The sequence below is a fragment of the Canis lupus genome, chromosome 34 (genome assembly GCF_048164855.1).
Source record: "Canis lupus baileyi chromosome 34, mCanLup2.hap1, whole genome shotgun sequence".
NCBI lineage: Eukaryota > Metazoa > Chordata > Mammalia > Carnivora > Canidae > Canis > Canis lupus.
Genome location: NC_132871.1, coordinates 312,288 through 337,612, shown reverse-complemented (window position 1 = coordinate 337,612; position 25,325 = coordinate 312,288). Strand labels below are relative to the sequence as shown.

Genomic DNA, 25,325 nt, shown 5'->3' with positions numbered 1-25,325 from the left:
ATGTGATAAGCCCTCTCCCTCCCTGTTTCTTACAAAGTCAGAACATGAAAAAACTCCATTTTTCTCCAAAAACGCTCTGTTCTGGCTTTCACGAGCAGCATAAAAGCTTGAGCTCTCACAAGAAACCGCTCTCTGGCCGGCTAATGAAATCTGCGCGGCGGCCGCACGGCTATTGATAAGGACCTGGGTGGTTAGACGCCCTCGGCAGGGTGCTCAGCTCACATGCTCGGGCGCTGGACATTTGCCTGAACCTGCCCTTCTCGCACCCAGACTGGGTGGACGGGAAGGCACAAAGGCTCTTCTTTTGACTAATCTCTCCCAGTTTCCTATTTAAATTGAGTCTGGGGCGGGGGGGTTCTGGCAAAACCCCAATACAAAGAGCTTGTAGGAAGATAAGATCTGCAGAGTGGCTGTGCCCCAGGAAGGGGCCGAGCGGCTCTTCCAGAGCAGCCCCGGCCGAGTGGGGGGGCGAGGGGCCCCCGTCTGGGCCCAGCCCGGCGCACGCAGGGCTTCCTGACCCGCAGCCTCGGGTCGTACAAACACGCATGGGAGCGAACCCCGCCACCAACTTGCACACAAGCAGCTGCACACGAGCTGCAGATGTGCTCTTTCCTTCCTTTGTGGGCTGTGTCTTCTATAAGGGAGAGAGACGTATTAATCATTTCTTTTACTGCTAAGGGGATGGGTGCTGCTCTCATATTTCAGAAAGGGGCTGGAAAGTGAGAGAAGCCAAACTTTTTCCTATTTAAGGCCGAAGCGAAGGAATCTCAGTGGCTGAGTTTTATGACGGGCCCGGTGCTGCAGGGCAGGGAACATCTGATGGTGCTACTTTGAGCTGCTGCTCTCCCCTCCTCGCTGCACAAAGAGTCTCATGTCTCACATTTAGACATGACGAGCTTTGTGCAAAAGGGGACCTGGTTGCTTCTCGCTCTGCTTCAGCCCGCTGTCATCTCGGCACAGCAGCAAGGTGAGTAGGCTGCTCTCAGGAGACTTCGCGGGGTTTTGTCTTTACTTCTTGCAAGCAGGAGGAAAGGGGAGACCGGCCTCCGAGAGGTAGTCGCCCCGGTCGCTCCCACGGCCCGGGCCCGGCCGCTCCTCCTCTAAGCAGCTGCTTGGAACGAAGATTGGCATTTTTGTGTTTCAGGGTTTTCTGGTCGTTTAAGATAAAGATGTTCTTGTGTTGACTCGTTTGCGTGTCAGCGGCACTGGAAGCCTTCTCCGTGGCCTCTGCAGAGCCCCGTCCCCACGGCTGACCCTGCGGCCGGGCCATCCGGAGGCCGCGGGTGGGGCCCGAGGGTCCGTGGGTCCCCGCGCAGCCGAGGCCACAGGACCGCCCCCCAGTGGGGTCTCGGGGGGCTCCCCAGGGCCACAGGCAGCAGACGTCCTGAGTGCATTTTACACGGCCCCGAAGTGCTAAGACTGCCTGCCGGCTCCTGGCCCGGGGTCCCCGTGTGTCCTCGGCCCGCTGTGAGGGTCTGGGCTTGGCCACGTGCTGTCCACTTTAACCGCATTTGCATTAATGAAGAGAATATTTTAAAAAATCGTTTTTGCCAGGATTGTTGGACTTTCCTGCAAACGAGGTAAGAGGCGCCGGCACCGCCAGGCGGGCAGGGGTTCGCAGCCCCCCGGTGACTGGGGCCAAGGGCTCCCCCGCCGTCCTCCCCAGCCTCCCGGCGTCATCATTTGATGATGTGACGCTATGTCTTTTCACTCATATGTTTCTCATAGTCACGAAAACACCGGTCACGCTGCCGAACAGACTTTCATAGAAATAACCCTTTAATGTTAAAGGTATCGGAAGAAACCGTGACACAGCAGCTCCTGTGTGCCCAGGGCCCAAAATGTTTACATTCACGTCGAGGTTTTGCAAACATGGGCCTGACAATGGCTTTTGTGTTTCAAGTAAAGCCTTTGATGTTGTCGAGGGTCACGTATGGCAGGGGACAGGACAGGACGGGGGACCCAGTGACGTTGCTTCAGTCACAAGCAGCCCGTGGCCACGAGAGGAGAGAAACACCCACACCGCCTGTTCCCCGAGCTCCTCTGCCCCCTTCCTGTCCCCTCCTTCTCAATTCTCCGCCCCTTCGGCTCTTTGGAACCTCCTCCTCCTCTTCATTCCTTCCCCCGCCCCCCCATCACCCCTATGACCCCCCTGTCACCCAAGGGTCCTCCTTGTGCCTCCATCTCTTTTCTTCCCTCCTTCCCCTCCTCGCCTCCTCCCACCTTCCTCCCCTGGAGCCCTTCCCTCCCCCATTTCCCTCTCCTGGGCCTTCCCATCCGTCGGCCCCAGACACTACACCCCCGTCCTCGGCTACGGACCAAATGCATCCTGCACACCCCCAGCTCAATGAAGACATTTACCTTTTTTAAAGCTCTTAATTTCTCCTGATTTCTGGGAGGGGTGCAGGGGGGAGGGGGATCCGAGCTGCCATTTATTGGAAAGACTACAAACCTTTGGTGTTTAGTTCAAAAGACTGACAAAGTATTAGTAGTTGCCCAGTGGTTACCATCTTCTATAAGAAGCACTCTGGCTATGTCTTCTTGATCCGACTTTAGAGGGGAAAAAGGTGTTTAATGCCTTTACTGTTGGTGCATCACATAAGCTCTTTTTAACTTTTGTCTTTAGCTGCAGAAAATAATACATAGTCATGAAGTTCTGCTGCTGCATGTGTGTGCTTTTAAGCTCAAAAGAGGTTGACAAGGATTTTGTTGAGGTTTTTATTTTGTTTGTCATGAAAAAAAAAAAAAAAAAGCTTGAGTATTTTAAGATAGCACATCCTGTGTTTCCTGCAAATTTTACAAGAAAATTCTGTTGGTGGATTAGCTTTGGGAGGTTCCAGAAGGTGGACGGACAGACACTGACAGCCGTCGAATACGGGTTCTGGGTTCTTATCAATGCCCTGAGGGTCCCCGGGGAGAAATAGCAGAGCCCTAAGAAGTCCTGACCTCGGGGCTGGTCGTGCAATTTTTCTGGAGCTTAAAACATTGTCCTCACAAAGAATTTTGGTCCTTTCACAAGTTTCTGAGAGTTCTATTTAATTCATGTGTTTTATTCCACCAATGGAGAGATGTGGTCTGTTTTATATTTCCTGTAGTTTATAAACATGCCAAGTCTAAGCACAGAGCCTCTCCGCCTAGCGGCCGGCGGAGTTGCCGTGTGCAGGACCGGTGCCAACCCAAATGTCACACAGCTGGACCCCATGCTTAGGAAGGAGATTTAAAAGTATTACATGTGTGAATTCTAGGTATTAAATACCACGTTCCTGAGGAAATAAGTGCATTACTGATAAAGTGTTGCCCAACACACACAAGCACATGGTAACAATATTCAAAGACTTTGGGGATGAACTTGAATGTTAACGTCCATTTTCAAAATTCCACAGGTAATGATTCCACATCTAATGTGTCACTATTTCTCTGGTATTTGTCAAGTTTTTGATGTTAGTCCTTGTTTGGTGTTAGTATTGTAGCCACTGCCTGCTAGACAGATGCATAAATGAATAGATGGCTATTGTTAAGTAATATTGCTTCGTTATGGGCAGAGAGCAACTCTATTTTTTTTTAATTTTTTTATAAACCCTATTTTTAATTAAAAGTGTTGTAATGATTTTGCTTATATTTTACTCTCCTGATAATTTCACCGTGATAATTTCACTGTGGGCCTTTGATTGTTTTGAATCACAAAATAAATGGGCTTCACAGAACCTGTTCCCTATTACAGGTTATGAGAGTCTATTTTCCACTACGTTTAAGGACACAGTTAGTAATCCGTCAGGTTTTCTGGTTTGTGTTGCCCCCGGAATTAAAAATAGCCAATGCAGAAAATATAGCATAAAGTCACTAGAAACAGTTGTCCCTTTAAGAGGAGAGAACGTATAATTGCTCATGTATTTCCGTGTCGTCATCCCACACCGGTTCGGGGCTTTAGTTGAGATAATACAACCCGGAAGTGATAGCGTAAGACCAGGACCAGAATTCTGTTGAATCCTAAGTATTTAGAGAACACAAAACATACATTCAGTCTCCAGGATCTGACTTTTCTCACTCTTGTAACTGTCCTTGAAAAGGAACACTAAAACCTTGTCTTTTGTCCTAGAAAGTACATCAGCAAATGCATTTCTAAAGGTGAAAAAGGTAGATTTTTGTCTGTGTAACACTCAACTTTGAATTGGTAAATAAATCTATTCTTGAAACAAGAGAAACCAAGGTTCAGTTATGAGCTAACCAGAGATTATCTTCATTTCTGTAAAAATACACATTTTAAGTAAATAAAGTATTGATACAAGACTTTGTGTTTTTCATTCATAATATCTCGCATTTCTTACCACCCACAGACTATTCCCCATCAGACGGTCTGATGTCCTATGTAGGTAAATAGATATTCTGATTAAATTCTGGACTTAAACATCTCACTTTCGTGAGCGGAAAGCGCGAAGCCGCTGAAACAATTCTGGGAGAGAAGGAGAGACGTGATCGTGAGCCTTGGACGGATTCAGCCTCTGGGTTGATTGTCTGATCCAAAGGCTTATGTTTTCCAGGAGTGGAGAGGAAGGGAAGGAAAAGCCCGTGTTTCAGCCCGGAGTCCTGGCCGGGCCTCGAGCGGTCACCCGGACAACAGTGCCATCTACTGACCTCACGGCTCCCGGGGGGGGACGCGGGCGAGCCCAGGCCCCCGACGCCCAGGCTTTCACTCCGTAACATCAAGCGAGATCCCCGCCTTGAAGTCATTAGGAGTGGATTGCCTAAGAGTTAAGGCTTTAAAGATGAAAGATGTTATTGCCTTTGCTGGACATGAACATTTGTAAAGTTTCCAGGTCTGCAATAACTTTCTGGAAACGTCTCAGTGGACTGTTTCTTGTAAAGCAGTTTTCCCTGGAAAAAAAGCTCAGTCCCATTGCTTTCCACACTCAAAAAAAAAAAAAAAAAAAGGAAAGAAAAGAAGAAGAAAGAAAGAAAGAAAAAGAAAGAAAGAAAGAAAGAAAGAAAGAAAGAAAGAAAGAAGAAAAAGAAAGAAAAGAAAAAGAAGAAGAAGGTAGGGAGGTGTAGTGTAAAAAAAAAAAATCCAGAGTTTTCAAAGGGGGAAACTTAGCCTGTTTCATATCAAAATGACAACGGAAAAAATGAGATAGCTACTCTTCCACAAATCACTTGTTAACTGCAGTTTGGGGAGTTACACTAACCGCTGGAAGGTCTGTCTGTGCCTAATGAAAACACAGCAGAAGTGGATTCCTTTCAGATTAACTAATAAAACCCTTGTGTTTTCCATGACTGAGGTCAAGAACTGCCATTTAAAATTGGAAGTTAATGAACAAAATGAGAAGTTCAAAGAAGAGGGCAAAAATTAGAATGGCCAAACGATGTAAGAGTCAAAGAGCAAGGAGCCGGGACCTATTAAAAGTTACATTTGCTCTGAGAACTTGCTAGGAGAGCTCCAGTCCCTCTGAGGCCGGCCCCGAAGCCGTGGGGCAGGGAGGCCAGGGGCGGCCGTGTCCCTCAAGCTAAGTCAGAGAAATACCCCTTGAAACTACGGCATGTTCCTAACGTCCAGACTGAGCAGGGAGGCTTGTGGTGAAGCCAGAGGCCCCCGCATCCCTGCAGGTGAGGGTCAGGATCTGGGCGCTGCACCTCCGGCCTCCCTGTGCATCGCCGGGGGACTGGGCTCCCCTGAACCTGCTAAGGTGCCTGCGGAGGGTCCCCACACAACTTGTCCTGGAGGTGGTCCGGATGCCAGTAGGATGGCCTTGGGGACGCAGCTGCTTTCCAGAAGGTCAGGGGACCATAAACCACAGAACTGCACCCCACATGCTATCTTCTTGCTTTGAGACCAGACTGAAAAAACAATCTGTAGGCCACCGTCATCCCTTAAAAAAAAAAAAAAAAAAAACACTGTCTTCTTAGACTCTGATTTGAAGCTTGCAGGGCCCAGAAGCCGTCGTGGGGGAGAGCTCCGAAGCTGGATGTCCCAGCCCTCTGGGGCCTCGAGCTGCAGAGGATGCCCGAGCCGCATCTAAGGGTGTCTGGGCAGAGACGGGCCGAAGCTGCCCCCCTACCGTGTAAACCTGGGGAAAGTTATCCAACCTGCCTCCAATGCCCCGTGTGTAAAGTGAAGATGATGACAGCACCCAGCCACTGCAAGGCAGGCCGAGGACAGGAGGTGCCGAAGGCCTCAGACCGAGCCCCCCCGCACAGGGGACACTCTACAAATACTGGTTTTACCACCAGCGCAAAATAAAATTGCTGTAGGGAATTAAAGTGACCTAATGACTTCGTGGTAGGAATTTTGGTGATCAGATGTAAGATTTGGTGTTTGCCAACTGTAATGAAACAAGCAGAGTAGATTTTCTCCAGTGTCGCTATAATGTGTCACAAACCAGCTCATGTTATAGTGCGATCGCTCATTGTTAGACGTATGATACCTTTCGCTCTGATTATCTATTTTTATTTTTCACAGGACAGAATGTTAATCACCTTAAAGGGAATCTCTAGTTGGAAACATAAAAATCATATATCTATAAAGAATAAAGCAAGGAAACATCTAGAAATGATTCATAAAGTTCTTTGGTTTTTGGATTTGCTGGGGGGGATGAGAATATCAGAATCTGTCTTGTCCATGTAAAACAACATTTTGAAATTGAAGCTATCCACCCATATAGGTCTATAGATATTTCCTTGAAATTCTATATTTCCTTGAAATATATGAAATATATTGAATATATTTGAAATTGAATATATATGAAATTGAATATATATGAAATTCTGATATTTCCTTGAAATTTAGTCAACTTATCTAATGTATTTTAAAATATTCTGATAAATGTAAGCCCCAGAAACATATTTAATCAAAATGTATGATTCCTAAACAGCATCATTTAAAAGCAAAAGCCATTTCAGTGGGAAGTTGTATAGACTCTACATACTCACACTTATGAAATAGTCAACTTCCTAAAGTAACAGGAAAATAATATTGTGGTAATTTGCATATCACATCTGTTATTTTTAATTTTCAGATTAAAGAACACCTTTTCCCAGGAAAGGATTCAGTAGGAAGAGAAAAGAAAATAACAGTGAAACTTATCACTCAGGCTAAATTAGCAATTTGATTGGATGCTTTGGGGCATATTATTTTTACTCCAAAAATGGAATTAAGACAAACATAATTTACATTATTTTTTTACTCACAACAATAAAATTCTATCAAATCAGCATTTAAATTAACATTTAAAGAATGGAAACAAAAACAATAAAAAGAAAGTGTTCACATATCTAAACATATTAGATTATGTTACTTGGTTTTATTTTTCTCTGAAGTTTCAAAACAGAGAGCTAAGAAAGAAAAGAAGCTCAGAGAGATGATGTCATAGACCAGCTTCGCTTTGTTTTATATTTTAGGTCCTAGTAAGGAGATGGTTTAGTCTAATGCATGGCTTGTGTGGCTACAAATAAATTCATTTCAGGACTGTTCTTTGTAATAAGGAACAGAAGCACCAAGTGACATGAGAGATGGGGTTTAAAATTAATTACATTTTCGAAGAGGGAGACTTCATTTAAGCAACAAGAATAAAAGACGTAATCGGAAAAAAATCTATTTCTCGTCCAGTAGTAAAAATGAGATTATTTGCCTTTGAGTTAACATTTTTGAATTTCTGAATCCCATTTTCTAAACAATTTCTAAATGCTGCAAGTGGCAAACTAGAATATTTTATTCCTCTTGAGAACAAAACATTCTTTTTCTTGGCACCAGGCTATGGTGCCAAAACGGAGGGCGGGGAGACATCTGTGTAAGAGGCTTAGCTTCCTGGAGAACATATTTCCAACCATATTTTGTCATGCGCACAACGAGAAATTAGAGGAAACTGCCTTTCAACAAAGGTGTTTGAGATAGAGCAACAGAAGAAGGTCTGACTCTCAACCACAAGTTTCTACGGAAACTGACTTTTCAGGAGAGCCAAATTCTTTTAAATGTATGTGAAATATGTTATGGCCATAAACAAACTGCATCAACTCTTATTTTTCAAGTATTCCAACTTCCTTTTCCATAGAACAACATCACTTAAAAGAGGGAGAGAGAGAGAGAGAGATACAACAAAGTGACTCAAGCTTTATCTTGAGACCTTCGTGTTTTAAAAAGCGTAATGCATATGGCTTCTGATAAAATGTGGACCCAAGAGGCTAAGTCACGACTTTCATTTACAGAGCGTTGGGTTTAACCCAACTCTAACAAATTCACTTACAATTTTTAGAAGTAAATATCGTGCCCGTTTAGCACAGAGCAAATGGAAAACGCTGGGTTGCTAGTGATGTGATGGTACTTTCAGTGAGACGTGAACAGAAGAGGGTGATTACTGAAGAACGAAATTTATGTTAATTTTAGGGCAGATTAAGAACCTAAGAAAAGATATTAAAACATGAGATGCTTGACTCTCCCTTTAACTTTCTTCATCATTTGTCTCTAGTAGGTCATCAGCACCCCAGAGCTAAGTTCTGTAACATGGCTCCTGCGTGACATGTGGAAAGATGTTCCCGCTCCAGAGTCAAGGAGTTGAAAGAATTATGACTAATGATAAATCAGCACCGTATTTTCTTTTTTTCCCTCCAGCTTTATTGAAGTATCGTTGACAAAATTGTGTGTATTTAGGGTACACAACGTGACCGTTTGATATACATTGTGGAACGATCACCCCAATGTAGCCAACGACTAGTTAGTGCCCATGGCTACCTTCCCGCGTGCGAGGGCCGGCAGCACCGAACTTCCAATCTCAGCAAATGTCGAGTTTACCGCGCGGTATCACTGCCTTGTGGTTTACATCCTGTACCCTGGGGGTATTTTCAAGAAGGCTAGGGAGTCCGAAATCCGCATTATTCATGGGGAAGTCTTCGGCTGAAAATCATCTGTCGCCACATTTCACATAATGTTAGTTTAGAGAAAGTTTTAAAAGGATTCATTTTAAGAATCGGGACTGTATGGCCTACAGTTTTAGCAAACGATCTTCCATCTCATTAGAGCCTTCAGACCTCTTCTGGAAGACCGTGAACCTAGTCCCTAAACATAAGCCTTCAGTTCTGCTTAGAGAAAAAGGAGTTTGGTGCCTCTCTCCCCTCTCTTGCTGTTCATCATGACATAAAAAAGAAACTGTGCTTCCCTTAAGCCTACGTTTCATGACACTATTAATAGACGTCCTTCACTTGCGTGAGGCGAGCATCGTGGCGTTGAGCTCTTAGGCTCCCGAAGTGGAAAGGAATGCCTCTCTGCAAGCTAAGACAGTATTTCTTTCCAATGTTCTCATATATCTGCTCCAAACATGGAGGAGGAACGGGAATAACTTTTTAAATAAACAGATTCTTGCCTTCTTAAAATCGCAGTAAAACAAACAAGCTTCCTTGCAGTAGCTGTAGAGCACGTTGGGGAATGGCCATGCACAGCACGAAGAGACTTTGAAACTTCCCGAGTGGATGGACGGTGTCACACAGGATCATGAAAGTCATTATCTGTAGCCAATAATGGAGAAGAGGAATGGAGGCAAGGCCAGTTTGCGTAGGGTCTATGTTCTGAAATTACCCCTTCTTCTGTGAATCTTTGTGAAGCTGGCTAAACCTCTAAACCCAAATTATTTAGCATGAACTTCAATCATTATCACTCCAGATATGAGAGGACACAGAAATGGGACGTATTAAAGGTGATCTTCATGGTCGTATGCGACCTCTAGATGGAAAAATTGGGGGACCCGCTCAAAGGCCTCTTGGCCACAATATAGCAAAAAGTATGGTTGGTAAACTACTTGCTTCCTCCCAAGCAGGCCTCTTTCAGCAGACATTTTAAAGATTTTGGCTCTGAGAAAATAAAATTTCACTGTTTCACAAAAATATAAATACTGAACAGTACGTCAATTGTTGTTTGCAAAAATTTCTGCAGATGTTTAGAAACTTCTTATTTATTTTCTCAATTACTGGCAAGCTAACATAGTAATCCTCAAGAACTAAAGTTGTCTTTAACCACAATCCACAGCTAATGCTTCAAGAATTGAGACCAGGTTTTGTTCTGGCAACCCCTAAGCTGATTCATTGTTAATGGCCACTGAAACCTGAGTACCTTACATATAATTAGGAAACAAGTTTAAAATTTTGGTTGAAGCAAATTTTTTACCATGTTAAGCCACAAATACACATGGTCATGATTCATATTTTTCCCTATTATTGTTCCCTATTCCTAGCCCATATTTATTTTTAAAAAACATTATTTTTAGTGATTTGGAACTTACTTTACATCTACAGGGGCCATACAATATATTATGTCACATCGTGTTGACCTACTAATGCCCGATGGGGCTGGCAGTGATATTCAATACGTACAATAAGCTTTGCTAAAGCTTTCCCAGGAATCTGGGAGAGTTTTATGCTGCCAAGAATATCTATTTTCCCTTGAATTTCCCAATTAGCTTAATAAAATCCAGAAAGTCTTCAGAGTTAGTGACAAAATCGTCGCGATAGTGTAATAATGCTCTTGTCTACCATGAAAGCAAAGGATCGTGATTGCTAGAAAGGCTTGTTTTCAATTACACAATTAATAAATAGATGTTTAAGTGCTTGTGTGATTTCCATTGGTGGTAAATTCTTACTATAATAGAAACTAAAATTCTTTTGGCCTTAAGGAAAATTTCCTAGGGGGTGCCATTTTGAAGTTAATAAATTCGGTATTTTCAGCAACCTCTTTCCAGTCAGCAAATTACATAGAGAGAATATGATGTTCTTGGTAATGTAATTTGTGGGGGTTTTTTTTTCTTTTTTTTTGCATAAGCATGCTTGTAAGAACATACAAATTAGTTTAATAAAAGGAAGAAAGTATTGGTTTCAAACTATCTCCACTTTGGTTATTGGAAAGTGGTGACAGCACACAAAAAAATCGTATTTCAGCAAAACAGAAAACAACCTCAAACCATCTTATTTTCCAGCTATTGATGGAGGATGCTCCCATCTTGGTCAGTCCTATGCGGATAGAGATGTCTGGAAGCCAGAACCGTGCCAAATATGCGTCTGTGACTCAGGATCTGTTCTCTGCGATGACATAATATGTGACGAACAAGAATTAGACTGTCCCAACCCAGAGATCCCATTTGGAGAATGTTGTGCAGTTTGCCCACAGCCTCCAACATCTGTGAGTTTAAAGAAAATCTGTACACCTTCATATTAAGAAGAGTATTAGGAATCTTCATATATAAGATTCATATCTTAACACATGAAATAGTTTCCTTTCCTGAAAGGAAAAGAAAGTAGTGTATGACAAACAATCATGTTGGTGTCACAAGTTAAAAGGTGGATTTTCTGGTTTAAAGCTAGGGATTGGATGTGAGTTGGGATAAGAAATAAATAGGCAAATTGGGACACACTTCATGGGAAAGTTGTTCTTATGTCTTATTTAATCTGTGTCTTTTTCATTTATTAGCCTCCTCGCCCTCCTAATGGTCATGGACCTCAAGGCCCTAAGGGAGATCCAGTAAGTAAACATTCTTCTGTGGAATGAATTGAGTTCTTTAAGTAATTTGCTGCTTTTTTTTTTTTTTTTGCTTCTTCTAATAGCCTTTTCATATTTGAGCTTTGATCATTCAGACATTTCCTTTGCTACCCCATATTTAACGACATGAAAGAACTCAAACCGAGAATCCGTAACTGTACATGTGAATATTTAAATTTCCCCAATTTTATACGATCTCTTCATCCCCATTATCAGTTTGGAAAATAAAACATAGGTCAATCTACAAAGAAATAAATCACGCTGAAAATGTTCCCATGATTTAGATAAAAATGTCTGTATTTTCAGGAAGATTTATCACTCATATGGATTCCTTGTATTACAAAGCAGAGAAGCTACAATTGGATGATGATTCTGAATCGTTAGACCTTTTTCCTGTTTTGTGAGTTTTTATCTCGGATTCTTTCAGGGCCCTCCTGGTATTCCTGGGAGAAATGGCGACCCCGGTATTCCCGGACAGCCAGGCTCCCCTGGTTCTCCTGGCCCCCCTGGAATCTGTGAATCCTGCCCTACTGGTCCTCAGGTAATAAATCCCAGGACAACAAGATCCCCTCCCTTTAAAACTACCTACTTCGTTTTCTCTTCTTCAGCCTGTGGGACATCTCACGTTTGTGGATTCCTTGCATCTATGCTCTGATTTCATGTATCTAACAAATCCTTACTTAGTGCTTAGAAGCGCTGGACACTATTTTAAGTGCTTTATAAATTTTACCTTTCCTCAAAATGCCGGTGTATCACTATTACATCTTTGCAAACTTTCCCGACTTCACAGCAGGCATATGACATATCACTATGTTTAAGAAACGAGTCAACAACTCGCAAAAGAATTAGCCCGGAGTATTTAGGAATTGCTGTGACTGTGCCTTATTGCACTTAGAACCCCAATGGTAAAGCCTCTGTAGGTCTGGACAAAAAAAAAAAAAAAACATTTGAAAAGCTGTGAATACTCATTGACTTCACGTCAGCAGGATTATTGACGCCTGACAACTTCTCTGGCCAAGCCTTCAGAGCCCATCCTGCTCCTCCTAAAACACGTGGCAGGCAGCTAAGCCTGCGTGTGAAGCAACTAACCAAACAAATAAATGAGTCAAAATTTCTGCTGCCTGAAGTTAAGAGAAATTAGAAGCCACTATACACAAATAACTCTGAATTTTAAACAATGCAATTCAAAACTCAAAATAAAATAATCACCAAAGAAACCCAACAGGCACATGGGTTTTTCTATTATTCTTTGCCTATTGTCTGTGGGGATGTTTATTTGGGGAATAAATTTGCTAGTGTATTAAGCAGAAGCCAAGGGAGACAAATCTTATTTGCATCATTAAATGTTGGTAAAGTAATTTGACTTCTCCATTTTTTTTTTCTGCTCCAAATGAGATCAGATTATATGATTTCAAGGCCCTTTCAGTTTCAGTCTGTGATCTGATGTTTCTGAAGCTGTGGGTATCTCTTAGAAATCATATTTTGGGTAAGACCACATAGGAACCAATTATTTGGCATTAACACTGCACCGAGTTAGTTGGAAGACTTGCGCATTACGGAGGCACGTGTTTCCGTCGAGTACCTGCCACACGAGCTGCAGAGAGACAGGCTGAGCAGGCTACCCAATGACACGTGCCACACCCTCCGGCACGTAGAAACTTTCTATCAGGGAAGAGTAGGTGCTGTAAATGGAGGCTCTTTTAAATGTTTTGGGAAAGAACTACAACATATATATCAAAATGATCTTATCTCTGGTGTCTTTGCTACAGAACTATTCTCCCCAGTTCGAGTCCTATGACGTCAAGGCTGGTGTCGCAGGAGGCGGCATCGGAGGCTACCCCGGGCCAGCTGTACGTACCAGGGTCCCTCAGCATCGTAGAGCAGCGTGTTGGTTGACTTCCCGTTGGTTGACCCCGAGCGGTCGGCTCCCTAGTAACACAGCCTTATTCCATGCTTGCCCAAAGCGGCTGACCCTCCACTGAGGCTGGGGAGCACCTGCTAGGATTATCCCGGTCCGTCTGCCCTGACCCCTTCTTTCCTCACCGCCCCTCGTTTCACACCTGTTGCACACTCCTTCTCTCTTTACACGACCACACGTAGAAGGCGCCCACCTGCCTTCATGCTCAGGTCGCACGCTCGTATGTTCCCTAACTTTAACCACATTTTGTTGTTTTTCACCTCCACGTTTCCTCGTTCGCCCTACGTTGTTCGGAATCTTCTTTTTATGTATTTTCATCAATGAAGTGCGGCCTTCTAGATGACAGTCCGAGGGATGAACGCCCAATATTACAATCTGCCCCACTTAAAACCCTGAAGTCGAATACAAATATTTCCAGAATTTATTGAGTCTAGGTTTCTCTATGACAAATGATAGCTATTCACATTGTACCCAAAAGGCTTCCCTTAATGTAAATCACCTAGAGTTTTGATAGAAGAAAATAGAAAAAAGTCACTGAAGCCTGAGCACCTGGGCACGACGCATGGTGTCACATAAAAGGTCCTTATCACAGAACAGGCTTTGGGAGGAGCAATGTAGGGAAGTTCACGGCTTCGCTGCCAGTAACAGGTATGAGTGTGAATGAATCATGACGCCGGGACTATGGAAGATTGTCCCCGAGATCATTAGACACCAGGTTTGTGACTTTCCAAACTAGAGAGGACCACACTTTAGCTAATAGAGCCAAATTACCAGTTAAACAAAGACCCTTAAAACTGATGTAAATTGCAAAAAAGAGGATTTTTACAAATCTCTAAAGTTTTGGGGGGATGTGGGGTTTTTTTCCCTTTAAAGCCAGAAGGAGAATTATATTAAGAATGTCAACAGCTGGTCTTACTCAGCTAGGTTCAAATTATGAATCTTATTTTTCAGTCTTATGTACAGTTTTTACTAAAAAACAAAAACCAAGAAAAAAAACCCAACAAACTCATTACTTATTAACATTTCAGAAAAGAAGTTATAAGAGATCATTTATTTTTTTAAGAGATAATTTAATTACAAACAGTGGTTTTAAGGTTTGTTACCAGTATTTGGAAATAGCATACTATAAAACTGAAGGTTTTCTAGTGTAATCTGTATTTCTGAGCAATGATAAATCAACTGGTTATAATTGTAATTTATCATTGTCCCACTTATAATGATTCTCCCGTACGTCTAAATCTTCACGTCAACATAACACAGTGACATACTTAAGAACTTCTACTTTGATTTACATCATTATTTTTAGAGACTGGGATTTACAGTATGCAGATACGTTTCCACAGGAGTTTGGCCAGTGGGCAAAAAATGCTCCTTCCCCAGTACCAGTATCATCCTAATATTGCAGGGACATTCATAGCATGTTGCATGAATATTTGCAGATTTTATTGTATGTCTAATAAAACCCATCATATCCATGGATAGTTACCATATCATGAGGTATGCTGTCCTCATTTTTTAAAATGTCAGTATCATTTCTAAACAGAGCATCTCTTTGATGCCCAAGTAAATTATATTTCAGTTGCATTTATTTTAAACTTATCCTTCAAAAAAAAAAAAAAAAACTTATCCTTCAAATTTACATTCCAGGGTCCCCCTGGTCCTCCTGGTCCCCCTGGTACATCTGGTCATCCTGGCTCCCCGGTAAGTTTAACCATTAACGGGGCTTTCTTTCTCATATATATTATATAAGTCTAGTTAACACAGATTTTGCTGTAACTCCGCCATTCCAGCAAGCATAACCCCAATTAGGTAGAAAAATCACAACCAAGAAACTGTCATTCCTTCAAGATATTGGAATTTCATATTCAATTCCTTTCCACAAACAACTATCAGTAATTAAAATGTCGGTGAAAGTTAAAGCAGAGGCTTAATTTGCATGTGATATGGCTTCAAGTTCAGAACAACTCAATCTCAATGGAATAAAATGGATGGAATGGAATAAATTTGGTTGTTTCTGATCTAAAAAATTCTTTATACATTGGAATAAGATCCACCGAGTACCTTCACAAATCCCGATTTCGTACTGTCTTCTAGACTTTTAACACATTTGCACGTCGTTCCATCCTAGGGTTCCCCAGGATACCAAGGCCCCCCTGGTGAGCCTGGGCAAGCTGGTCCTGCGGTGAGTATTTCACCTCTACGTAGTGAACTGACAGTTCTACACAGAAACCATCTTCATTTTCTAAAACATTATCACAGGGTCTATAATGTATAGATTAAATTTATACTCAAATTTTAAATAATAAATATTATTTCTTGGCATGGTTGAACTGGTTTCAAAGGCCTTTTGGAGTCTTTTAGTGGTTTAGGTTTCCTAGAGATCCTTGCTTTTTCATCTGGAAATTCCCTGGCTAATTAGCCACCACAATCGTTCACCTCCTAGGGAGGATACAAATCCTGTTTTTCTTAAATATAGATTTAATTTCCCTGTAAGCACTCAGTTCACCTTCATATCTACTCTTTGATGTATAATTTTTAAGACTTCATTTAGTGGAAATAAGCATAATCTAGCAGAATTCTTCAAAAAAACATGCTGTATGAACAAGAAAGTGAGGTGAAATTAGTTTAATTTAATATTTCAAACTATTTGGAAATACCTGTATATTAAAAAAAAGAAATACCTGTATATTAAGAAGTTCAGGGTCTCACAAGTGCACTTGGAGGTATATATAAATATACATTTAGGTATGTATAAAACATAGATCCATGATATTTCTAATTCCCATTAAAAATAACTTCATTAAACAGTAAAAACTTGATATAATATAGATATATTAACTCAATGTGTCATTTTCATAAGGAAACATATTGAGAGTATCTTCTAGAAGAGGGTTCCTTTCAGAGAAACACATATAACAATAAATCTCTGTAAGAGAAAAACCTATGGATAAATTTGTTTTTTATTTTCTTATTTCAGGGCCCTCCAGGACCCCCTGGTGCTATGGGTCCATCTGGTCCTGCTGGAAAAGATGTAAGTGTTTAAGATTGAATGGAGATATGGAAAAATTCAAGTTGGAATATTGCACGTGGCATATCCTGCATGCTGTATACGCAGAAAAACCGGACTGAAATACTCAGTGCTATCCTAATGACATTTTAGCTCATTTTACTTTTTGAATGTGTAGGGTTTGTATAGCTCTATGCACCACTTCTTGAATTCCAGACTAACAGACCCCCTACCTGTGCTTCTTCACTGCCAAGAAGCATCCAGCGCATATATCACTTGAGGAGAAACAAGTATCTTCTTTCTTCCTCTTGTAACGAAGACATCGATATCAATACTTTACAAACTTGAAAACTTAAAAACACCTTTAATATCGTGTCATTCTTCCTTTCCCATGGCACGTTCTTGTGTGGGTCGAGAGCGCACCGTGATGTTTCAGGGAAGGGCGATGCCCCCGCTATGCAGAAGTCGTATTGCCATGGAAGTCCTCCCCATTCCTTCTACTAGGAAAGCTGTTCCAACGGCTACAACAGCTAGAAAGTGGTTGAGCCTAACCACTTTCATGAATTTTTGATGAGAAAAATGCAAAGTTTTTGGTTTGCTAGTTGACTGCAATCTGTTTTCTCGTACACAATCACCTAACGTGATTTGTCTTTCTCTACCTAGGGGGAATCAGGAAGACCTGGACGACCTGGAGAGCGAGGGCTGCCTGGACCTCCAGTAAGTCTTCAGCATCCAGTGAATTATTTGGAGTAACCATGACAATCTTAGCTTGAAAATTATTCTATAATTAAATTGAATCACACTTAAAAATGGAAGGCATTTTACTACTGGATTGTGATTCTATTTGAAAACTCATTAACGTCTTTTTTATTCCTTATTTTTAGGGTATGAAAGGTCCAGCTGGCATGCCTGGATTCCCCGGTATGAAAGGACATAGAGTAAGTAGAGTTTCTAAATTAACTATAAGTTATTTCATCCAGCTATGTTTACTTGCCTAACCTATTTTATTGGGAAATTTGAGTATGTACCAAAAATAGTTGATTTTGACAACTAGTCAATTTGATTTTTTAACGATCTATCAACTTTGTTGACCAAACCAACTAGTTATTTAACAGATAATAATTAGACTGAGTTTCAATGTGTTATAAGGCTTAGGAAAGAATTATTTAATTTTATCATCATTGTCAAAAAAAAGAAGAAAATATATTACTGAGAGCTAAGTGTTAAGGCAACTTCCTAATTGAACTAAACTGTGCTTGCTGATAAGTTCAGACTTTTTACTCTAAAATCAATCTCAAATGTCTTCTATTAATCCATTTAAAAGGGCTTTTAATTATTTACATCAATGTTGGAAATGGTGCCATCTAGTAAAAATTAGTTATGAAAAATACAATGTAAAGTTTTCAACCATTCTGGATTGTTAACAGATCTTTAATATTTTTGCTACTTCTGTACATTTCCTAGGGCTTTGATGGACGAAATGGAGAAAAGGGTGATACAGGTGCTCCTGGATTAAAGGTAAATCAAAAGCAAAATCATATTTTCATAAATAAATTCATTTTAATGTTATATTTATATTTAGGACTTATATTTTGGGGTTAACTTTTTCTGAAATTTACCTGAATTTTGCATTTTTGGAGCCAAATAACAGTGAGTAATTCAGAGGCTTTATTGAAGCTCCTACCAAAGCTGAGAACTTGAACTGTCTACATTAGAAATGATTGTGCATCCCTGAGTGACTCACTGGTTACTTCTGCTTCATCCGCAAGTTTTTAAAATGCAAAAATTGAGAATGATGGTAGACAAAATGCTAACAAAAATTTGACATTGCTGGAACGTGTCTTTTTCTTAGGCTCTATAATATTCTTCATAATGTGCTGCATTTAAAAAACTATACACTCCTCTCTCTTTCTACAAAATGGTAACATGTTTTATGTGTTTCTAGGGTGAAAATGGCCTCCCAGGTGAAAATGGAGCCCCCGGACCCATGGTAATTATAGTTCTCATGTAACTTTCAGCTTTATCAACCCAAAGGTCGCCTTGCTCCGTCCCCAGCTGCTCTCACCATGTCAAGTCTAAAAGGAGATCGTCCTTTCCATTGTGTTCCGTAGGGTCCCCGAGGTGCTCCTGGTGAGCGAGGACGGCCAGGCCTCCCCGGGGCCGCGGTGAGTGTCCCCGCCGCACCCACAGCTCCTGGGGCGACAAGGGTGCAGACAAGGGCCTGGGCCAGGCTGCGGGGGCCCCAATCCCCGAGAAGCTCTTTTCTATGAAGTGTGGCATTTAAGGATGCCTCATAAACCGTGAGCTACACTTGTAGGGACACAAATAAGGGCTTTGTAGTTATCGCCTCTTTTGAAACTTAGTTAACCTTGTCCATGTCCCTATAGGACCCTCAGCTCACAATCAGTTCTGTTAAACGCAGAATCGGGCCCTCGCACAGCAGATCACTGCTGGGAACACCGGGATTGTCTCAACTTGCCTCAAAACATAGTCTTGGAAAAAAAAAAAAAAAAAAAAAAAAAAAACATAGTCTTGGTAGGCAGATTTTAATGCACTGCAGGAAAAGCCAACTCGGTGGAGTCAGAATTTTAGTCAGAACATTACTCGCAACTGGCTTTTCAGAAGTAAGAGGATATTTGAGACAAATTTCTCTCTTTAGGGTGCTCGAGGTAACGATGGTGCTCGTGGAAGTGACGGACAACCAGTGAGTGACTTTTAATCTAACCCTGCGTTGCTTCGGGGTGATGAGAGATTTGGGGTATGGAATGTTGGGATGATGTGGGTCCTAGACCTACAACTCAACGTGGCTCATGAATATGTCATTCCAACTGACACGAAGTCCACAAATGAAATCGAGGAACAACTAGAAACATTAAGCCCATACATAACATTCTGATGCTCCTTATGATCCTTGGCCGATCGCTAACATGTGAGAGTGCGCTCACTGTCAGTTAATGACCAGCACTGCACGTGGCAATTAAAGGGACCTGAAAAATAGGTAATAGTGTCACCTCCATTTCATACACAAGCGTACGAGAGCTGGGGACAAGTAAACTGCACAAAGTCACAGAATTGTGATGGAGGGCAGAAGCATCCTACTTTTCCAACTTTAGATTTCACTCTCTTGTTACTTTTCCACATCATTGCCCCACATAACATTCATCCGTGGATGATAAATGTGACTTTGTCTGCATAATTGTCTTCTATGTTGTGTATGTGCTCACTTAATATTTGCTGGTTAATGTTATCTTAGCTTTTGTTTACTTGATTAAGAACTCTTGAAATTGTCCCTAATTTTTTTCAGGGCCCTCCCGGTCCCCCTGGAACTGCAGGATTCCCCGGTTCCCCTGGTGCTAAGGTAAACATGTATTCCCATAGAAGAATATAAAATAGATCTTAGGACAACAGAAAATCATTGATTTGCTTCTTGAAAAAAAAAATATATATATATTACCCATCAAGTAGATATCTTTTCAGATCTTTAAAGTCCTATTTTTTATTACAAAAGGGGTTACCCATGGCATTCAACTATTCTGATGTCTCCTTATTTATGCCTTTTCTTTTTTCCCAGTCTCTTTCTGAAAAGCAGCTCACGTAGTCGCACTCATAGTATTTGTCTCCACCTTCACGACTGATGATTCTTTCCTTGTGATAGACTATATTGTCAAACTACTCGGGGCTTTGGGAGCTGGGTTTCAATGGGCCTAATGATTAGAAGTGGCAAGAGAAGCTGACTACTCGGGACTTTACACCTTAGGGTGAAGTTGGACCCGCGGGATCTCCTGGTTCAAACGGCTCCCCTGGACAAAGAGGAGAACCTGGACCTCAGGGACATGCTGGTGCTCCAGGCCCTCCTGTAAGTGACAAGTATGGCCGTCGGGGAGAGTTGCCTCACTTCTTTCATGAAAGCAAATGTTTTAAGGTTGCTATCAATTAAAATATTTTTTTGAAAAAAAAAATCATCGCTTGGTGCTTAGAAATATTCTATTGTGATAAACACTGATTTTATTAGTACCAAAATTCATGGGTTTTGAGGTTTACACTCTTCTAGAATTTATGAATTTTGTTTATATGACAAAGTGAAGTAGAGGATGGATAGTTATCTGGTACTTCAAATACTGTGCCCCAACTGATCGCCAATCACAGAAATTCAGAGAAGAAACAGTATTAAAAACCTCTCCTATTTATTATTTAAAAATTTAGACCAAGGGCATATTATCTTTAGATTACTCAGATAATGATAATTCTTTTGCCTACATTTTACATGTTGTGCTATAGTTGGAGGAATCACCGAATCTCTACAAAGCCCAGCACCCATCAATAGATTTACTTTGCAAATGTACATTCACTATTTGCATTGTTTTTAATATGCTCTTCTCCCCTTGTAGGGCCCCCCTGGGAGCAATGGTAGTCCTGGCGGTAAAGGTGAAATGGTAAGACATCCTCACTTCCGTCCTCACTTCACCCACTCACGTTATTGGCTTCCCTTGCACTTTGCATGACATTGCATTCATGGTGTTTGAGTGAGCTGTTCAGAAAAGAAGGTTCAAGTTTGACTAATGTGACGTTCTTGGGCTATTTTTAGGGTCCCGCTGGCATTCCTGGAGCCCCTGGACTGATAGGAGCCCGGGGCCCTCCTGGACCACCCGGTACCAATGGTGCTCCTGGACAGCGAGGTGGTGCAGTAAGTTCATATTTTCCTTAGTTGCCTGGAAGATGGGACTTAATTCCCACAACAAAAATATCAACAGCAGACTTTCTGTACTTGTTCCGTTGATTTTATGTTGACTTCAGTCTGGGTTTATAATTGGATTAGTTGTTGCTGCTGCTGATTTTGTTAGCCTGTAACTCCCTGTTTTTAAACCAAGATTTTGTTTCATTTAGGGTGAACCCGGTAAAAATGGTGCCAAAGGAGAGCCAGGCCCACGCGGTGAACGTGTAAGTATTACCCCTGACAGAATCGGTTATTTCTTATTCCAGGTGAAAATTTGGCAAAAGAATTAACCCTTTATTGGCATCCTTTTTAGGGTGAAGCTGGTTCTCCAGGTATCCCAGGACCTAAAGGTGAAGATGGCAAAGATGGCTCGCCTGGAGAACCAGGTGCAAACGGACTTCCGGGAGCTGCCGGAGAAAGGGTAGGTTTCCCATAAGCATCTAAAAGGAGCAGGATATCATACTCATCCATAGAGAGCTTCACTTTAAGGGTGAGGATATCGTCCTCAATCCCAAATACTGTCTTTGAGGCATTGGATAGCACGAAAATATCCACTGCTACTCAAAAATTATGAAAAAGTTTCATGCTTTGGGCCACAACATTTGCCTTTCACTGTCTCCAGGGTGCACCTGGATTCCGAGGACCTGCTGGAGCAAATGGCCTTCCAGGAGAAAAGGTAGATGACTTTAAGGTCTAACTTTGTAAATGCTGGTACTACAAATGGTCATCTTCTTCCATACAGTGTCCCATTAACTGAAACCTAAACATCGGAAAGAAATACACTGGAAGTTAAAAATCATAATAATTCTCAGCATACAATGGTCCCAGCCCCTGCTCAGCCCATCTCCTAGCTTCATAGCTAAAGCAAGTCACTTAACTTCTATGAGAATTCTTTAGCTCATCTGTCATTGGAGAATGATTCATTTCAGCATCATTGCAAGAATAAAGTTAATTAAAATGCCTGAAAGTTCTTTGAAAACTCTAGAACACTGTACAAATATGGTTTGATATCATCAAAGATATTTGACTTTATATGCACAGAAACATATCGTTATGCTCACTGAATATTGGTGGCATGTGATGTTCATCAAAGTTGCCTTAAAACATTCCCAATATGATCATCCAAACTAATGGGGAACAGTGATTGTAGGGCACGTCATGACCTAAATATGGTCAGTGTCTAGGTCAGTGAAGGATCTTTTACCTATTTGTTGACTTCTTTCACCTCTTAGGGTCCCGCTGGGGAGCGTGGTGGTCCAGGCCCTGCAGGGCCCAGAGGAGCTCCTGGAGAACCCGGCCGAGATGGTGTCCCAGGAGGTCCAGGAATGAGGGTACAGAGAAGCGCTCGTTTGCTTGACACTCACATTTAGTGAGAAGAAAGACAAATAAGGGAGCGTTAAAGACAACTTAAGGCAGACTCTACTTTTATAGCATCAAAACAAAATACTCTTAAGATAAAGTTAGAATGACTGAAGAAAAACAGAAGGCTTGACTGAGACACTTTATAGATTGAAAAATATGCACCAGTAAAAGGCTATGTACGAAATCTCACAGTTTTACAGATATATTTTTTTTTTTAATTAACATTTTAAGATCACCTGACTGACTGCATTCTTCAATCTAGGGCATGCCCGGAAGCCCAGGAGGGCCAGGCAGCGATGGGAAACCAGGGCCTCCCGTATGTACATTTTTGACATCTCTGTTTATAAGCCCAGTGAATAATGGAATGTGCAGTTTGGCTGGCGTTGATGTGTGTTGCGTAGTCTTGGTATATAGCTGGCATAGTTTCATGAGATCTTTATCAAACCTCTGTTAATGCAATTTTGTCTCATTAGGGAAGTCAAGGAGAAAGTGGTCGACCAGGTCCTCCAGGCCCGTCTGGTCCCCGAGGTCAGCCTGGCGTCATGGGTTTCCCTGGTCCTAAAGGAAATGATGTGAGTTCCTCCCTTTATTTCTTCAGTAAATATTTGACAGAAGGCTTTTACTTCCCATATGGGAGTTCAGAGATGGCCAAGACTTGATCTCTGCTTCAAAGAAGTAGGATATAGGAAAATTAAAATGCCATGTGAGACTGGGTGGGTTTTGTGGTTTGCTTTCTTTTTTAGACGTCTGGAGAAAGAGTAGTGAACTTTATGGAAATCTAGTTCTAGAAAATAATTTCTTGGCTGCGGATGCATGCATGTGTATGTGTAAGAGGCAGATCCCAACTATCAGGGAACAGGACACTGAATGATTTCGTTTTGAGAATGAATAAATCCTGGCCACTCCTTTAGGGTGCACCTGGCAAGAATGGAGAGCGAGGTGGTCCTGGAGGTCCCGGCCCTCAGGTACGGAGCTGTCGTTAACTTGTTTCCAGCTTTCTCTAGAAGCCTTCATTCCCAACCTATGACTTCTACTATCTCCGTTACCTCTGCTTCCCTAACTGCTTTTTTTTTTTTTTTTTTTTTTTAGGGTCCTGCTGGAAAGAATGGTGAAACTGGACCTCAGGGTCCCCCGGGGCCTACTGTAAGTTTACTCACGTAACTTGGAGATGGAAGTGAGTGGGAGTGGGGCCGAGGAATGATGCCATCGTTCACCAAAGCAGTTCCGAGGCTTGGTTACTTAGCTAGCTAAATGCTGGCTGACTAGAAGTAAAGATCACGTTGTACAAGGCTCCCTTGCATCAACTCTGTAGGCCAGACTCTGTCCTCCTTCACACTATTAAGTTTTAAATTAAGCAGTGAGCCTGTTGAAATCAAAACTGTGTGGACTAAGTATGAAAGGATATTTTATAATAGGACATCTCATTGTATTTTCCTACGCTAGGGGCCGGCTGGTGACAAAGGAGACGCGGGACCCCCTGGTCCCCAAGGGCTACAGGTAAGAAGTTGCTACCTAAGTATCCCTGGGTTCCTGATTCTACCAGACAATTCAGTACTTCCCTTGTGAGCTGTATTTGTTGAGCTGATTGACAGTTTGGTTTTTTTGGTGACACTCCTAGATTACAATTCCTCTTCAGCTTAAAATGTATGGGTCTGTCTTCCACCTTGAAATAAAATGACAGACGATGTGAGTCGACATTCCTGTTGCAGATTGATTATTATTATTATGCAATTATTTTAATTAATTAAGCACATCAAATTTTTTATGCTTAGGCCTACTTCTGTTATAATTTAAGTCCACATAGCAAATCCATATTACCATCGGTTCATTTTTACCTACAGCAACAGAAAAACTACAGGGAGATAAACATTAAGTTTGAAAGATATGATTGTCCCAGCTGTGCCCCTGGGTTTTGAGACCCACAAAGCTCTTAGCCTTAAAAAGACCACTAAACCTTTTTGAATACCTTGCAGAAACACACAGATGAGAAGCTTTTCTGTGAGCAGTGTCTGAAGTGATTACACAACACAAAATGTGGTTCTTTGTAGGGTTTGCCCGGAACCAGTGGACCCCCAGGAGAAAATGGAAAACCCGGTGAACCAGTAAGCTGCATGCCTTTTTATTTTTTTCAAAAATCAGAAGCCAAAAGAATAAATCATAATCACTCATCAGTTATCACCTTTTGCATTTTCTCACGCCATGGTTTCTGAGTTTTATCATTTGCTTTTTAAATATTCATTAACCAAACCAAGAAAAATTATTCAATCATAGCTGTAACATGGACTGTTTCGGTTTTACCATAAAAGAAAGAGCACACAGCTCAAGATTCAACAAACTGTACAAAATGCCAACAAGTCCTTTTGCTTATATTCACACAACCTGGATCCTGACATAGGCTTAATCGTATAACCCCGTCTTCTAGGGCCCGAAGGGTGAATCTGGTTCACCTGGAGTTCCAGGAGGCAAGGTAAGTATTTCCATTTATTTTCTAATTTCTTCAAACTGTTAGAGAGAATTGGTTAGCGACTCCCTTTTAGTACATCAAACCCAAATGGTCTTTTCTTAGAAGCAGGACGTGGCAAACAGTTGGCCAACACTCTTAGGGTAGCTCAAGACATTTCCAGGACGTTAGATTTGCATCATCTATAAAATCACATTGTCTGACATGAACAAATGCTACAGAAGCAACCGAGTGTCTGAAACTGCAAACGCCGAATCTTTCCAGGGCATGGATTCCGCATAGGAAAACTGTTTAAGTAGAAAAACGTTTTTTAAAAAATGCCCCCATGAGTAAAAGAACAGCAGCAGTGTCAGAGGC

At 41.7% G+C, this 25,325-nt stretch overlaps 1 protein-coding gene across 1 annotated transcript in view; it reads left to right on the top strand.

The window, feature by feature from the left end:
- The first annotated feature begins 268 nt into the window (after positions 1 to 268).
- Positions 269 to 25,325, top strand: part of COL3A1 (collagen type III alpha 1 chain) — a 37,874-nt gene continuing 12,817 nt past the window's right edge. The window contains exons 1-29 of the mRNA XM_072811274.1: positions 269 to 967; positions 10,947 to 11,149; positions 11,438 to 11,488; positions 11,934 to 12,047; positions 13,276 to 13,356; positions 15,072 to 15,125; positions 15,553 to 15,606; positions 16,402 to 16,455; positions 17,095 to 17,148; positions 17,316 to 17,369; positions 17,896 to 17,949; positions 18,377 to 18,421; positions 18,543 to 18,596; positions 19,091 to 19,135; positions 19,736 to 19,789; positions 20,189 to 20,287; positions 20,820 to 20,864; positions 21,017 to 21,115; positions 21,316 to 21,369; positions 21,459 to 21,566; positions 21,768 to 21,821; positions 22,378 to 22,476; positions 22,770 to 22,823; positions 22,981 to 23,079; positions 23,419 to 23,472; positions 23,597 to 23,650; positions 23,951 to 24,004; positions 24,556 to 24,609; positions 24,930 to 24,974. Coding sequence (XP_072667375.1) covers positions 889 to 967; positions 10,947 to 11,149; positions 11,438 to 11,488; positions 11,934 to 12,047; positions 13,276 to 13,356; positions 15,072 to 15,125; positions 15,553 to 15,606; positions 16,402 to 16,455; positions 17,095 to 17,148; positions 17,316 to 17,369; positions 17,896 to 17,949; positions 18,377 to 18,421; positions 18,543 to 18,596; positions 19,091 to 19,135; positions 19,736 to 19,789; positions 20,189 to 20,287; positions 20,820 to 20,864; positions 21,017 to 21,115; positions 21,316 to 21,369; positions 21,459 to 21,566; positions 21,768 to 21,821; positions 22,378 to 22,476; positions 22,770 to 22,823; positions 22,981 to 23,079; positions 23,419 to 23,472; positions 23,597 to 23,650; positions 23,951 to 24,004; positions 24,556 to 24,609; positions 24,930 to 24,974 — 2,022 coding nt within the window. The 5' untranslated portion in view covers positions 269 to 888. The remainder of the gene's footprint in view (positions 968 to 10,946; positions 11,150 to 11,437; positions 11,489 to 11,933; positions 12,048 to 13,275; positions 13,357 to 15,071; positions 15,126 to 15,552; positions 15,607 to 16,401; positions 16,456 to 17,094; positions 17,149 to 17,315; positions 17,370 to 17,895; positions 17,950 to 18,376; positions 18,422 to 18,542; positions 18,597 to 19,090; positions 19,136 to 19,735; positions 19,790 to 20,188; positions 20,288 to 20,819; positions 20,865 to 21,016; positions 21,116 to 21,315; positions 21,370 to 21,458; positions 21,567 to 21,767; positions 21,822 to 22,377; positions 22,477 to 22,769; positions 22,824 to 22,980; positions 23,080 to 23,418; positions 23,473 to 23,596; positions 23,651 to 23,950; positions 24,005 to 24,555; positions 24,610 to 24,929; positions 24,975 to 25,325) is intronic.